The sequence below is a fragment of the Girardinichthys multiradiatus genome, chromosome 9 (genome assembly GCF_021462225.1).
Source record: "Girardinichthys multiradiatus isolate DD_20200921_A chromosome 9, DD_fGirMul_XY1, whole genome shotgun sequence".
NCBI lineage: Eukaryota > Metazoa > Chordata > Actinopteri > Cyprinodontiformes > Goodeidae > Girardinichthys > Girardinichthys multiradiatus.
This window is the reverse complement of record NC_061802.1, coordinates 38,412,773-38,428,217: the sequence shown is the minus strand read 5'-3', so window position 1 is coordinate 38,428,217 and position 15,445 is coordinate 38,412,773. Positions and strand designations below refer to the sequence as shown.

The 15,445-nt window shown below is 44.2% G+C and overlaps 1 protein-coding gene across 1 annotated transcript in view; it reads right to left on the bottom strand.

Moving 5' to 3' along the window:
• Positions 1 to 15,445, bottom strand: part of prdm5 (PR domain containing 5) — a 74,338-nt gene that overhangs the window by 46,885 nt on the left and 12,008 nt on the right. Inside the window, exons 4-8 of the mRNA XM_047373945.1 lie at positions 12,707 to 12,872; positions 12,422 to 12,599; positions 5,763 to 5,855; positions 5,536 to 5,657; positions 4,768 to 4,847 (exon numbers count right to left, since the gene is read on the bottom strand). Coding sequence (XP_047229901.1) covers positions 4,768 to 4,847; positions 5,536 to 5,657; positions 5,763 to 5,855; positions 12,422 to 12,599; positions 12,707 to 12,872 — 639 coding nt within the window. The remainder of the gene's footprint in view (positions 1 to 4,767; positions 4,848 to 5,535; positions 5,658 to 5,762; positions 5,856 to 12,421; positions 12,600 to 12,706; positions 12,873 to 15,445) is intronic.

The window sequence follows — 15,445 nt, the reverse complement described above, 5'->3', positions numbered from 1 at the left end:
TCACTTCACAGGTGTGCCCTGTCAGGTTTAATATGTGGGATTTCAAGCCTTATAAATGGGGTTGGGACCATCAGTTGTGTTGTGCAGGAGGTGGATACAGTACACAGCTGATAGTCCTACTGAATAGACTGTTAGAATTTGTATTATGGCAAGAAAAAAGCAGCTAAGTAAAGAAAAATGAGTGGCCATCATTACTTTAAGAAATGAAGGTCAGTCAGTCCGAACAATTGGGAAAACTTTGAAAGTGTCCCCAAGTGCAGTCGCAAAAACCATCAAGCGCTACAAAGAAACTGGCTCACATGAAGACCGCCCCAGGAAAGGAAGACCAAGAGTCACCTCTGCTGCGGACGATAAGTTTATCCGAGTCACCAGCCTCAGAAATCGCAGGTTAACAGCAGCTCAGATTAGAGAACAAGTCAATGCCACACAGAGTTCTAGCAGCAGACACATCTCTAGAACAACTGTTAAGAGGAGACTGTATGAATCAGGCCTTCATGGTAAAATAGCTGCTAGGAAACCACTGCTGAGGACAGGCAACAAGCAGAAGAGACTTATTTGGGCTAAAGAACACAAGGAATGGACATTAGACCAGTGGAAATCTGTGCTTTGGTCTGATGAGTCCAAGTTTGAGATCTTTGGTTCCAATCACCGTGTCTTTATGCGGCGCAGAAGAGGTGAACGGATAAACTCTACATGCCTGGTTCCCAACGTGAAGCATGGAGGAGGAGGTGTGATGGTGTGGGGGTGCTTTGCTGGTGACACTGTTGGGGATTTATTCAAAATTGAAGGCATACTGAACCAGCATGGCTACCACAGCATCTTGCAGCGGCATGCTATTCCATCCGGTTTGCGTTTAGTTGGACCATCATTTATTTTTCAACAGGACAATGACCCCAAACACACCTCCAGGCTATGTAAGGGCTATTTGACCAAGAAGGAGAGTGATGGGGTGCTGCGCCAGATGACCTGGCCTCCACAGTCACCGGACCTGAACCCAATCGAGATGGTTTGAGGTGAGCTGGACCGCAGAGTGAAGGCAAAAGGGCCAACAAGTGCTAAGCATCTCTGGGAACTCCTTCAAGACTGTTGGAAAACCATTTCAGGTGACGACCTCTTGAAGCTCATCAACAGAATGCCAAGAGGAGCAGTAATCAAAGCAAAAGGTGGCTACTTTGAAGAACCTAGAATATAAGACATATTTTCAGTTGTTTCACACTTTTTTGTTCAGTATATAATTCCACATGTGTTAATTCATAGTTTTGATGCCTTCAGTGTGAAGCTACAATATTCATAGTCATGAAAATAAAGAAAACTCTTTGAATGAGAAGGGGGCTGTCCAAACTTTTGGTCTGTACTGTACACTAATCATTTAAGATGAAAAACTTTCTTTAACTATAAATATGCTCTATCCAGAACTCAAGTGGCATAGCTTTAGGTTTAAACTATGTAAAAAATCTCCTATTACGCACCTTATTAATCGATTAGTCAAAAAATAATCGACAGATTTATTAATTATCAAAGGTAAAAGCAGATTGCAAAAGTATTTATATCTCTTGAAATTTTCCACATTTTGCCACATTACAACCACAAACTTACTACTTTAGTGGGATTCTTTGTAAGACCAACAGGAAGTAGTACATAATTGTGCAGTGCCAAGAAAAAGATTTCAAGATTTTTTTACAACTAAAAATATGGAAGAGTGTAGCTAGTCCCACAGTCCAAAGACATGCCTGTTAGGTTAATTGGTCTCTCTAAATTGCCCTTAGGTGTATGAATGACTGTGTGCATGGTTGTTGGTGTGTTGCCCTGCGATGGACAGGCAACCTGTCCAGGGTGTACCCCGCCTCTTGCCCATAGACTGCTGGAGATAGGCACCAGCTTCCCCACAACCCACTATGGAATATGCGGTAGAAAATGACTGACTGACTGTAGCTAGTGAGTCCAAATGCTCGTCAACAAAAAGACGTCTGCTATGCTGCTAGAAATCAGTCAACAAATACAACAATAATGAACTTGTTTGCAGACAAAAGGGCTCAAATCATGCTGATCAAACATCCCTCATTAGCCTAGCACAACCACCAGTTCTAACAGCTGCAGTGGTCCTCAAATATATATACATATTTCTCAAATGTGTATATATATACTTTTACAGTATATGATGAAGAGTAACTCACAGAACTCATTACTGTAGACCTCTGCAGATGGCTTTTGAACTGCTGAACTCTCAAATGTGTGTTCATCTTAAGGATGAGGTAATATAAAATCATGTTCTGTATAATATTTCAATGTAATTGTTGACAGCTAATAAAGACTGAGCACACAGTTAATTCCCTGGAAAATGGGAGTGTTTTTATGTTATTGCACTAAACTGCAAGCACGTCACGTGTATGTTGTTCATCATAATTTGTTCCAACTTCTTCTGCTGATGTGACTTTATTGATGTTCAAGCAGCAGTGAAACAAAGATTCTCCTGAGCAGCCTATGTGAGTCCTGCCATCTCCACTTTTAATTTAGGTGGAATTATGCAGTATGGTTCATCTTCATGTACGCTCTCATACATGGGTGGGATCAGTTGTCTAGCTGCAGTGACACGCAACTTCCTTTTTAACAAATATTTACAAATGTAAAGGACATAAACTGCCATGTGTAGTTAGTGCCGGATTAATTTAACTGTGATACTACAGTGGGTGCTTTTGCTAATTATCCTTGTTTTTTCTGTAATTGTTTAGTTTGTAAACAAACACTGAAGACAAGATGATGTTTGTTAGCTGATTAGCTGGGTGACCAGGCAGCAGTCTGTAATATTTTGGCAACAAGTGGTTTCAGCTGATCTAAGTTCTTAGTCTGGAACTCTGACAACGAAAAGCATATATTAGTATTGTTTTGTGTTGGTGTTGATGATCAGGGCCTACATGCAAACAGGTTAGAGGCAGGCTTATGATGAGGTGAGGATTTGATGAAAAACAGGTGACGGGAACCAGGATGTCAACAATAGACGAAACCAGCAATGAACCATTAAACCAGAGAGCTTAAATACAGTGGAGGTGTGATTTATGACATGGAAATCACGTGAGTACAATCAACAGAATGAATGGCAGTTTGGGAGGAGGAACTGGGAACCGTGGAGATTAGAATAATGTAGAACCCAATAGAGAGCTAAATATAGAAAATACAAGAATTACTCAAAATACTAAACCCAAAATACAGAGATAAGACAAAAGTAATCAGAGTCCATGGGGTCATGACAAGTATTAGTGACAGGGTTGTACCTACAATGTTAAAACAAATTAATACTGTACTGTGCCAGGGATCTTGCCAGCGCCAGCTACGCTGAAATTAGGCCGATACGGTCATTTTTTATGACCCCCCATAACCCCTTCTACTAATCCCACCACTTTTCACCACTAATCCCAAATCTTTTATTGGCCAAATGAGCAAATTTACTACATTAAATGAGAGAAGACGTGAACTCTGGCATATATAAACGACAGCAAGAAGTAAGGATTGGCACAAATGGTTGCAAAATACAACTTTGTGAAGTAAATCTCAGCTTTCTAGTGCTAAGCATTGCTACTGTCATAGCAAAGGACGACTCCAATTCTTGCAAATCAGCACTGTTATTTATGATTATTTATAATGATTAATGTAAAAGCAGCTAATTATGCTAAAATTACATCTGTGTGACTCAGAGGAATGTAGTCTGATGAGAACTTACCCAAACATAAGTGACCAAAAGCGTGAAATAAAGCTGGGATGATATCCACAGTAACAAAAGCAAACATTTGTCCGCATAAAAATTCTGGGGGAAAGTATTTAAACAGCTGTGTTCAAATCTGTAATCCATCAATAAGAGAGAGGATTTTGATGCCAAGGTTAAAATCTTATGGTCTGCCAATAGAGGCTCTTAAATTTCACAAGATCTCTTTGGATGAACCAGTGAAAAGGAAACCAGCCCACTGCTCCGTGTCGCCCACAATACATTTGCAACAACTTGATCATAAAGGGGGAAATAAGTGATCACAGAGGCACATAAAAGCACAGCAGAATGTGAGATAAAGAGGTTTAGAGTGTTTCACAGACAGTGTGGCATGTGATTGAAGCTGCCAGAAACGTCTCCAAAGAGACACTGCTGTAAAAACTGAGCGAGTTGAGTGAATTCTCACAGATCCAAACGTGTCCTCAGTCAGGTTGGATGAAGAGCATCTGTGAACAGCAATACTCAAGACTTGTCACAGATTTAGAAATGTATTTCGATCTGGAATTTGGCCAGGCCATTGCACAACCTGACCCAGCTTTGTTCCACATACAGCTCTGGTGTAAGTTTAGGGTCATTGTCCGACTGGAAGTGAACCACCACCACAGGCTCTTTGGCAGGTTTTATTTTAGGAGTGCCCTAAATTTAGCTCCATCCATCTTTCCGTCAATTTTGACCATCTCCCCTGTCCCTAAACAAAACAAAAAGATCCACACAACATGATGCCACCACCACCATGTTTGGTAGAGGGGATGGTGTGCTCAGGATTATCTGCAATGTTAGTTTTGCATGTAGACCACAAAGATCCATTTTGGCCTCATTTGACCAGAACACCTTCTCCACAGCGAGATGGTCTCTTTTTCACTAAACATGGAATTAGTTGTGCTGCTTTTTATTTATTGGTATCAGAGTAAAGAGGGCTGGATACATATGAAAATGTTTCAAATAAAAAAAAAAAGATTTTAAAACGATATGAATACTTTTGCAAGACGCTGTATTTGAGAACCCCTGACCTTTCTGTGCTCTTGAAGATTCATAGAGGAAGAGCATTTTCTGTTGCATATGGTGCAGGTGAGTTTCCGTCGTGCACTTCCTTAAAAAATAAAAAGAAAGGATAATAAATGACAAGGATAAACAACAGTAGCAACAAACTTATGAGCAAGCATTGCACCAAAAAAATGACTAGTTTATGATCATACGTACAGTGATCCTGCCGTACTGAGACCAGTGACATAGAGCCTTTATCCCCATCTAAATTACTAGATCAACATCTGTTGTGTCTGATCCACTTCCCCTCTTGCCCACACACAGACACACACACACTCACACTCTCCCAGTCCTGACCACATTTTGGAAAAGCATGAAAGCCCAGCTCTCAGCTCCATCAGCCTCTCAGATGAGTATCTTAATCTCTCTTTGATACTCGATTCACATCTGAGTCTCTTGCAGATTCCCGCTGCCCTACATCCCATCATAAATAGCTATGGAAGCTCAATTATCTGGCAGAGTAAGCCGCCCCAGAAAACACAGGTCAGCAATTATGGAGCTCATGTAATTAGAGATGGGTCTTAACACTGGAGCGGTTTTAACTGATCGAGGTCATGCATGGTTTTCTGCCGTTCTTTGAGTGCCGAGCATGCTGATGGGCAAACGCATTCATCACATGAAACCTTCAAAATCACTAATTGATGGGGCTGTGAATGTATGTTTATAAAGAGGAGCATGAGACAGTGAGCATCAAAGAGAACGGTACTGCATTAAGTAAAGACAGAGATTCCCACCTGTGTGAACATTGCCTTTATGTTTCTTCAAAGCATCCTTGCTTTTGAATCTTTTCCCACAGCTTTCTGTTTTACATATGAACCTGGCATCTCCTTTACATGCTTCCTTGTGCTGTTCGAAACTGTGATATGGAAAGGAAAGAAGGAGAAACTAAAGACTGAAGCAATAAAATAACTGATTTTTAAAGGTGTGTGTTTGTATTGTTATGAAAACAAAGGTGTGTTACCTGGATTCTGAGCTAAAGGTGTTGTGGCAAATGGAGCACTGGTGAGCTTTAGAGTCACCTGATGGATCAAGTGACTCAGAACAATGCAAAACACTGAGGAGGAATCCAAATAAGAAACAAATCAGATACTACATCGCAAAAAAAAATCCATAGTAAAGCAGCTAATATAATCTGACAAGAAGGGAATAACATGATGAATTATACACCAATCTCACCATTAGACTGGAATTGTTGTCAACCAATAATATTTTCTAATTTCAGGAATTGAACTAGCTGCTACATTGTCATAGATTTAGCATTAAAAGTGATGAAACACCAAAACCAACCCCTCCTTCTTATCCAGTTTAAATGACAGCAAGGAACTAAATATATGCAAGTCTCCACCATGACTTCTATTCAGCATGTTACAGTTTAGCTGACTAAATGTATTCAGGATTTTCAGTAGTTCTGTTTTGGCTGCTAAAAAGAAAAACAAAACTGGTTATAATTAAACAAAGCTACAATCCTGTCCATATTTGTTGGCAAAAAGCCTTTAAATCAGTTTATCTTTTATTGCAGCAGCATAATTTAACTTTTTTTTTAAATCCCACCTTTAACTCGAATATATTTACTTTGAGATGTTTACCTAATGTTAGAGAACTTCAGCAAACACAGGCCTTATGGGATTACCAGGTCTCCATAACAACCATCAGATTCAATTCACATGCCAACTGTTTGTTTATAAGTGATGCCAGAAGAAACATGTGCTTTGGTCAGATGAGACCAAAACTAAACTTTCTGACAATAAACATTCATCGAAAGTGTAAAATAAAGGATGAATATGTGGGAAAGCACTTCAGTCCAGTTAACTATGGTGTGGATCTATGAATCTGTGGGCCACTCTCTGTCTTTCAGCAACATAAAGATAAGAAAATATGACCTAATCAACACAGACATGGTTCCAAAGGCACAAAATCAATCTTTTATGAAGAGATGAATTCATGAAAGAAGACCCTGAACTCTGGACAACCTGAAGGGATCAGACTTAGATGAATAGTCAAACATTCCTCTCTCTGATTTCTCCAACCCCAACAAGGTTCTGTCCTATTAGCAAAAGCAGGTCTTGTAATCTATTTACAGCTGGGGTTCCACCAGTGATTTCATTAAAAACTATTACTTCTTAACATAGGCGTTTTCCTTCACTAAATGCATTCAAATTGAGGGTTGGAGTTTTCATTCATAGCATTTGTTTTGATGTCTCACTATGGGATACGCCACTGACCGTATTCCTCAGAAGCATTTGTCTCATTACACCAATCCTGATTGGCTGGTGATTGTGACGCCAGCGTCACCTACCCTATAAGTAGCTTGCGCCGCAACGCAGCGTCATTCGAAAACCTCTTCTCGCTTTGAGGCACATCTCTCTTAGCAGGCAAGCTCAACTGTCCACTGGCAAAGGAAAAAGTTAAACGCTCTCCACCAACGGGCGCTAGCAGCTACCTCTCCAGCCTTCACCATAGCCTGAAGCTACCACCACCTGTATTAGCACATCAGCTAATACCATCTGCTTTGAGCTGTCACACCAGGCAGCTCAGCGTTAAGTTCGGTCAGCAAACCAGCTACCGACATGGATCCTGCTTCCCCTCACACCAGAGGAGATAGCAACTCGGAGGCACCAGGTGTGCTCGACATGTCTTGGCGATTCATGCCCTGGGTTTATGTGTGGACTGTTCCCGCTTCACAATGAAGAGCCTCCGAAGACGACTAGCTAAGTATGGGTCTAGCCTGTCCGGCAGAGACCCATACTTGCTGTCAAGCGGGCTGCCGCCCAACGACAGCAAACGAGGGGAGAAGGTTCACGCCGAACCGGGTGCCACTGCTAGCTGGGGTTCGCAAGCAGACTTAGCCACAGCCCTCTCACCTCTTGAGGATGTCCTTTAGCTGGAATACAAGGACGGAGATGAAGTAATCTCGGAGCTCCTCGTTTCAGAGGATGACGACGAAGATTCATTTTTCATCCCGAGCCTACAGGCTGTGAAGCCGGGAGCCCCATTGGTTCCCGGGGAGGGCAGGGAGAGCGTGACAGCCTCCCCCGCTATGTGCATGGACATGCAGACATTGTGCGAACCCACTCCATCCAGGCTCAACATCCCCTGGCCTGAAATAGTAGCAGAGATGACCAGATCCCGCTACGAAGGGAAGAAATTGTCCCAGACAACCAAGGCGACCAAACGGGTGCCCCCCGTATTCCCGGAGCTCTTGGACAAGGTAACGGTCTCCTGGAAGAACCGCCCGTTCAGTGGGAAGTCCCAGATTCAGGGAGTTTCCTCTCTAGACTTCGAGGGCATGGAGAAGCTGGGCATCCACCGCATGCCCCAGTGCAGCTGCTGGTGGCAGCACATCTGCACCACGGCTGCAAACGTCCTCCAAAAACCCCATATTGCCATCCAAGGCAGACCGTTTTAAATCAGCCCTGACCAAAAAAGCTTATAAAGCAGCAGCGGTTGCTGTAAGAGTTCTTAATGTGTCCTCCATGCTCTCAGCATATCAAGCGGAGCTGTGCGAAGACATGGCCACCAAGCCGGACCCTGATGTGTCAGATGAGATCACCATGATCACGGACATCTGCCTTCGCGTGCAGCGCTGCGCAGTTCAGGCCACGGGGAAATCAATGGGGATGGTTTTGCAGGAAAGAGCAAGGTGGCTCAACCTGACCAACCTGTCAGACCGTGAAAAGGACGACATTCTGGATATGCCGATAATGCCGGAAGGCATCTTTGGTTCCGCCTTAGCCTCCATGCAACAGCGGTGTGAGGCTCGAAACAAGGAAGATGAAGTGCCCCGTTTCTGTCTTCTCAGGAAGACGGAGCCTTCTCCTCAGGTGTCATTGAGGCAGTCCTACATCCAGGCGACGCCTTGGCCCCCTCCTTTCAAGATTCCCAGGCGACCAAAACCCCAGGCTCCTCCACCTGCAGCGCCCGTCCAGGGAGGACGGCAGGGCTGGCCTGGGAAAACTTCAGCGGCGTCTGCAGCTTCTATGGTGGGACAGCCGGCCCAGACCCCTAGTCATCAGACCAGAAAAAAGAAGAGGGCGACCTGACATCCAGCGGGTGATGGAGTTGGACGTTCCCCGTTCACCAGCTCTCCACACCCAGCCACAGAGTGTGTGTCCCTCCGACTCTCCGCTGCGAGACGTTCCCCCAGCCGAAGGACGAGGAGGCTCCACTATTGGGACAGGTGGCTCTGTCCCAAACACAAGTCACACAAACACACTCACATGTTCAAACATAAAGCATGTTTCCCTGTCGCATCCAGACCCAAGGTCGAGGGCGCAGATGAAAATATTAAAAAGAAAACTAAACGGGTCAATCACATCACTGCTCCTGGAGGGGGCGCCCCCCCCTCGCAGATAGCAGATTGGGATCGGCTCCCAGTGTTACCTCCCCACGCATGCGCAGTGCCATCCGTTGTCGACGACTCTGCCAGGCCACAAGAGGGCCCCGTGAGCCAACTTTTGAGAGTGGAGGGAGACTCCATAGGGACGTCACTCTCAGAGACTCAAGTGGGCTTCCCTCACGACGTCAGCCTGGGTTCAGCGAACTATAACGCGGGGATACCGGCTTCAGTTTGCCGTGATACCCCCTCGCTTTTCTGGCATAGTTTCCACTCGGGGCTCGGGGAGAATCTGCTCGCGCGCTGCAGGAGGAAATCTTGGCGCTGCTGAGGAAAGGAGCAATCAGTCCCGTTCCCACGGAGCAGAGAGACAGCGGCTTCTACTCCAGGTATTTTCTGATCCCAAAACAGTGTGGGGGAGGACTTTGCCAGATCCTGGATCTCAGGGCCCTAAACAAATACAATGTTGGCCCTAAATAAAAATTTAGGATGCTTACACATCCCTCTTACGGCGATTGGTTCACCTCGATCGATCCAAAAGACGCATATTTTCATATTTCTGTGTACCCCCCGCACAGGAAATATCTGAGACTCGCTTTTCAGGGTGTCTTGTTACGAATACACAGTGCTACCATTCGGCCTCTCCCTGAGCTCAAGAGTGTTTGTGCACTGTACCGAAGCAGCTATAGCCCCACTGAGAAAGCAGGATACATATTTGGCCACATATTTGGACGATTGGCTCCTTCTGGCTTGATCGCAGAGAGAAGCTGTGACACACACGCAGATACTCGTCCGACACCTACTTGATCTCGGTTTTGTGTTGAATTACGGGAAGAGTGTGTTAGTCCCGGCACAGAACATCATCTTTCTGGGGTTAGCACTGGATTTGGTTTCATTCACCGCTCATCTGTCAGCAGTCCCGTTGTATCACGGAAGGTGGTCACAACGGACGCGAGCCTGTCAGGATGGGGAGGAATTCACGAGGGCCAATGCGTAACAGGTCTCTGGAGCCAGAACCTCCAGCGGTCCCACATAAATTATCTGGAGCTCTTAGCCGTGTTTCTCACGCAAAGCGATTCCTCCCGTTCCTCAGCGGTCATCACGTCCTTGTAAGGACTGACAACACCACTACAGTGGCTTATGTCAACTGTCAGGGAGGACTGCGATCCCTTCGGTTGCACACTCTGGCTCACAAGCTGATCTTATGGAGCGGCAGGCATCTCCTGTCACTCAGAGCTACCCATGTACCCAGAGCTCTGAACGGTGGAGCAGACATGCTGTCCAGGGGTGCTACGTTATACGGAGATTGGACACTACATCCAGCCATAGCGGAACAGCTGTGGTTCTGTTTTGGGCGGGCAACGGTGGACCTGTTTGCCTCCAACGAGAACGCTCAGCGTCCACTGTTCTTCTCGATGCGCGATCGGGATGCGCCACCCGGAGTGGACGCACTTGCACATGACTTGCCCCACGTACTTCTTTATGCTTTTCCCCCCGGCTCTGACTGCACCTACTCTAGCCAGAGTGAGGGAGCACCACCACACGCTGATCCTGATAGCTCCACACTGGCCATCGATGCACTGGTTGGCGGAGATATATCAGCTCCTGAGAGGACAGCCTTGGCAACTCCCGCTGCGAGAGGACATGTTGTCTCAGGTAGGGGGGACAGTGTTTCACCCACACCCAGAGCACCTAAAGCTATGGGCCTGGCCCGTGAGTGGTATAATCTGAGAACAGCAGGGCTCCCTCAGAACGTTATAAACACCATTCAGAGTGCTAGGGCTTCCTCCACTAGGTCTTTATATGACTGTAAGTGGAGAATTTTTGAAAAGTGGTGTTCTGACAGAGGTCTCCTCTCTTTTCAAAGTCTTGTTGGGGTGATTTTGTCATTTCTGCAGGAGCTGGTTGACAAAAGAAAGGCGTTCTCTACGATTAAGGTTTACCTGGCTGCCTTCTTGGCGTGCCATGTAGGCTTAAGGGGAAAACAGCCAGCCAACAGCCACCCAACACCCTTTGGTGGGCGGCACATCAGGTACCATGGGGGTGCCAGGTCCCTGGCACCCCCATGGGACCTGACAGTGGTCTTGGAGGGCCTCGCCAGACCCCGATTTGAACCTTTGGAGGAGGCTGACCTCAAGCATCTGTCCCTCAAGACAGTGCTATTGCTGGCCTTGGCATCTATTAAACATGTAGGTGATCTCCTTGCTCTCAGTGAACCCCTCCTGTACCAAGTTTGGTCCTGGAGGTGTCAAGGTCCCACTGCAGCCCAACCCAGCTTTTGTGCCTAAAGTGGTGGGCTCATTCGCTCCAATTATTCTTACAGCCTTTTCTCCGCCGCCTTTTTCCACCCTGGAGGAACAGAGGCTGAACAAACTCTGTCCAGTCCGGGCTCTGTGGGCCTACTTGGACAGGACTAGCAACTTCCGGAGAAGTGATCAGCTTTTTGTGTCCTAGGCAAAACCTTTTAGGGGCAAGCCCATCACAAAGCAGCGTCCTCTCACTGGATTGTTGGAGCAATTGCGTTATCCTATACAAGCCAGGGGCTTCAGCCCCCGGTGGGCCTGCCTGCTCATTCCACCCGTGGCATGGCTGCGTCCTGGGCCCTCTTCAAGGGGATGTCTATCCAGGACATATGTGCAGCGGCAAGCTGGTCTTCTCCGCTCGCTTTTGCCTGATTTTATAAGTTGGACATCTCACCTCCAAGTGTCACCTCAGCTGTTTTAAACCCTGGGTCCTCACTGAAATAGGATAGTCTCAGCTAAGCGCTGGAGGTCACTAGAGATAAGCTGTCTGGCAATACGGGAGTGTCCATATTCCATAGTCAGACATCGAAACGAATACTATGAATGAGAACTTTAGGTTACTTGCATAACCCCGGTTCTCAGAGCAGCATGAGTGAGATGTCTCACCAGACAACCCTTCTTGCTGGGGTGAAGCGAGAAGAGGTACTTATTTCGAATGACGCTGCGTCGTGGCGCAAGCTACTTATAAGGTAGATGACGCTGGCGTTGTGATCACCAGCCAATCCAAATTGGCGTAATGAGATAAATGCTCCTGAGGAATACATTTAGGGGCATATCACATAGTGAGGCATCTCACTCATGCTACTTTGAGAACCGGGGGTTACGCAAGTAACCTAAGGTTTTGTATACTTTTCAGTTTGAGATAGTGCTGCTGCAACAAATGATGATTTTTTTAAAGGTGTTACAAATCTCTACCAGGGGTGGCAACAAGTGTGAAGGGTGCTGCGCATAAAAACCAGCTAACTAACAAATCAATAAACCCACTGGCGCTGTAGAGCTTGTTTGATGGGGAACTTTTTGCCACAGTTCCTGCATTTGAACTCCTTGTCCTCAGTGCTGGGCCTCTGGTGCAGACTCTGAAGGTGGGCCGCAAGGATCTCTTCACTGGGAAAACTGCTCTCACACAGCAGGCAGGGGTGGTCTTCCTTCTTTATGACAAGTTCTACACAGAGTGGCACATACGCAAACAACTCACGCAACAAAATCCACAACCAAAGGTGTTGTCTTTCATGTGGTTTTATAAACACACAAAAAAAGATTCCACTTTACCCATTTCTACAAGATGTTTGGTCTCTTTACTGTTCTCATCTTCATCTTTTACATCTTCTTCCTCCTCTTCCTCCTCTTCTTCCATGTCACTGTCCAAGTAGCCAATCAGGAGCTCTGTATCTGTCTCTATGTCATCCACAGCCAGGTAGAAGATGTTCTCTCCATCCTAACCCAGAAAAGCAGACATTGGCATGTTTTAGTCATCACGGTGTAACTATAAAGCAGATGGGTGAGGGAGAAAGTTCACAGGACACTTAAACATGGTGGTGGCAGCACATACTGTGTTTCTTCAGCAGCTACGTGGAAGCTGGTCAGTTGATGGGAAGATGAATGGAGCTATCTATAGAGGGCAATCATACAAGAAAACCTTATCGATGCTGTAAAAGACTTCAGTCGAGGCTGGAAGTTCACTTTCAGAAAAACATAAACCTAAATTTAGAGCCAGAGCTATAGTGGAATGATTGGGATCAAAACATTTTACGTGTAAAAATGTCCCAGTCAAAGCTCAAACTTCAAGTTTGTGGTTAAGAAACAATGTGCAAAAAAGTTAAAGGAGTAGGCATAATTTAACAAAGCAATGTACCATGTCACACAATACAAAACACCCTGACCCACTTCAAAATCAGCTAGAAAAATTTTTTTTTACAGTCAGGCCCTTTCAGTGTCTCCTGAAGCTTGTTGGGGGCTGAGCTCATTACACCTAGACAACACTCGGTTAAAGCCTGATTAAGGCCACGGGTCAAAGGCACGTAACCTTAGAAATGTGTTCCTTACTTTCCTGTCCTTAAAGGACACGTTAATAAAATCAAACCATCATTTTGTTTTAATTATAGGATTCTAAATGTACATAAATAATGATTAAGAAGAGGAAACCTAAACAATAAATGTCACTGCTGATGAAAGGCAGAGATCTAACTCACATGCATGACCTTTAAACAACCAATCACACTGTGTGTTCCAGTATTAATGGCAGGAAACTTGGCCCTAAGACCTCCTTTTCCTTCTGTCTCTATTTTTCTCCTGCCATGGGAGAGCTATGTTGTTCCCATTTTTTTGTCTTTTTACACTGAAGGGCAATAGGTGAAGTTTATGAGGTCCAGAGTTTTGAGCTCACTAATTAATGCATGTGTTTTGATGTCCTTTCAGAAATTGTGTTTATGTTTTTTTATTTAATTCATCAGATTTTGTTAGGAATATGCAGGCCTGGCTACTGTTGTTGACCCACAATTTATCAGAAGAGTCATGTAAAAGCTATGTTTTCTTAGTCATTTAGGAATACAAAATTGAAGCAAGGAATTTTGCTTCATATCCAATTTTACACCCAAATTACACTCATTTATAAAACATTATAATGGTTCCAAACTCTGGCTTCAGGGGGACTTGGCATCAAACTGATTTGTTTAGTAACATAATCGAACTCTAAGCATCCTTTAGCAAGCAACTGTATTTAATGAAACTTACTTTTCTCATAAAAAACAGTCATAACTGTCAAGCAGGATTTCCTGTCAGTTCAGTCTGTAGGTTCCAGACTGTCTTTTCCAGTTTATATACACAATGCTTAAATTCACATGACCTCTTTGTCAAAAAAACTACAACACTATGCAAAAGTATGTAAACTATTTCACACTTTGTCCTTTTAAAACCACAAATTTTGGTCTATGTCAGAGAGATTTTACGTGATAGACAAACAGAGTAGTGCTGTAAAGTGCAAGGAAAATAATATATGCTTTTCTTTTTTGTATTAAATAAGTCATAAATGTGAACGAGCTCATTCAGATTGCATAGATACACTCTAAAAAGAGTGTATCTATGCAATCAAGATTTGTTTGTTCAAGATTTGAGTAGGTTAGACTTATTTAAATAATTTAGTTTCTTTTAAATAAAAATTTCAAACTCCTTTCACTTAATTTTATGGAAACTTTACTCAAAATATAAAGTTGTTCCAAAATAAACTGAATTACCCAAAAGTACATTATTAGTCATGCTATATTAAAATGCAGCATGAATGTAAATCATCTCAAATGTGTGTTTTATCATGTTATTTTGGTTTTTCTTATAGACATAAAATATTTTCATGGTAATCAGAAATTATGCAAGCATACTAGACATTTCTTTTGAAAACTTCCATCCATTTTCTTTGCCCGCTTCTTCTGTACAGGATCACAGAGAAGCTGGTGCCTATTTCCACAAGTCTAAAGGTGAGGGGCGGGGTACACCCTGGACAAGTTGCCAGTCCATTGCATGGCAACACAGAAGCACACAGGACAATCAGCCATTCACACCTAATGGCAATTTATAGAGAGTGATTAACCTAACAGTCATGTTTTTGGACTGAGGGAGGAAACCAGAGTACCATACTATACAATACGATACAATACTATAAATTATAATTAAGTCATGATCATTGGGGGTCGAACTTTGTTTGTGAAAAATTGCCTTTTGTCATCGCTCCGTTCTGAGTAGCCAATAGATCAGCTTGGATCCATGTCAGAAATTCAATTTTGATGAAGGTCAGATCTTTTTAAAGTATTTTTTTAGGCACTAGAGGCCTTTATTTAAATTTTTTTTCTAAAAGTAGGTTGACAGGAAATAGGGGGGAGAGAGCGGGGAAGGGAATGCAGCAAACGTCGATGGGCCGTGATTTGAGCCCAAGACAGCTGGCGTCTAGGACTAAGGCCTCTCTATGTACATGGGTCACGCGGTTAACCTCCTGTGCCACAAGTGCCTTGCCAAATGAGG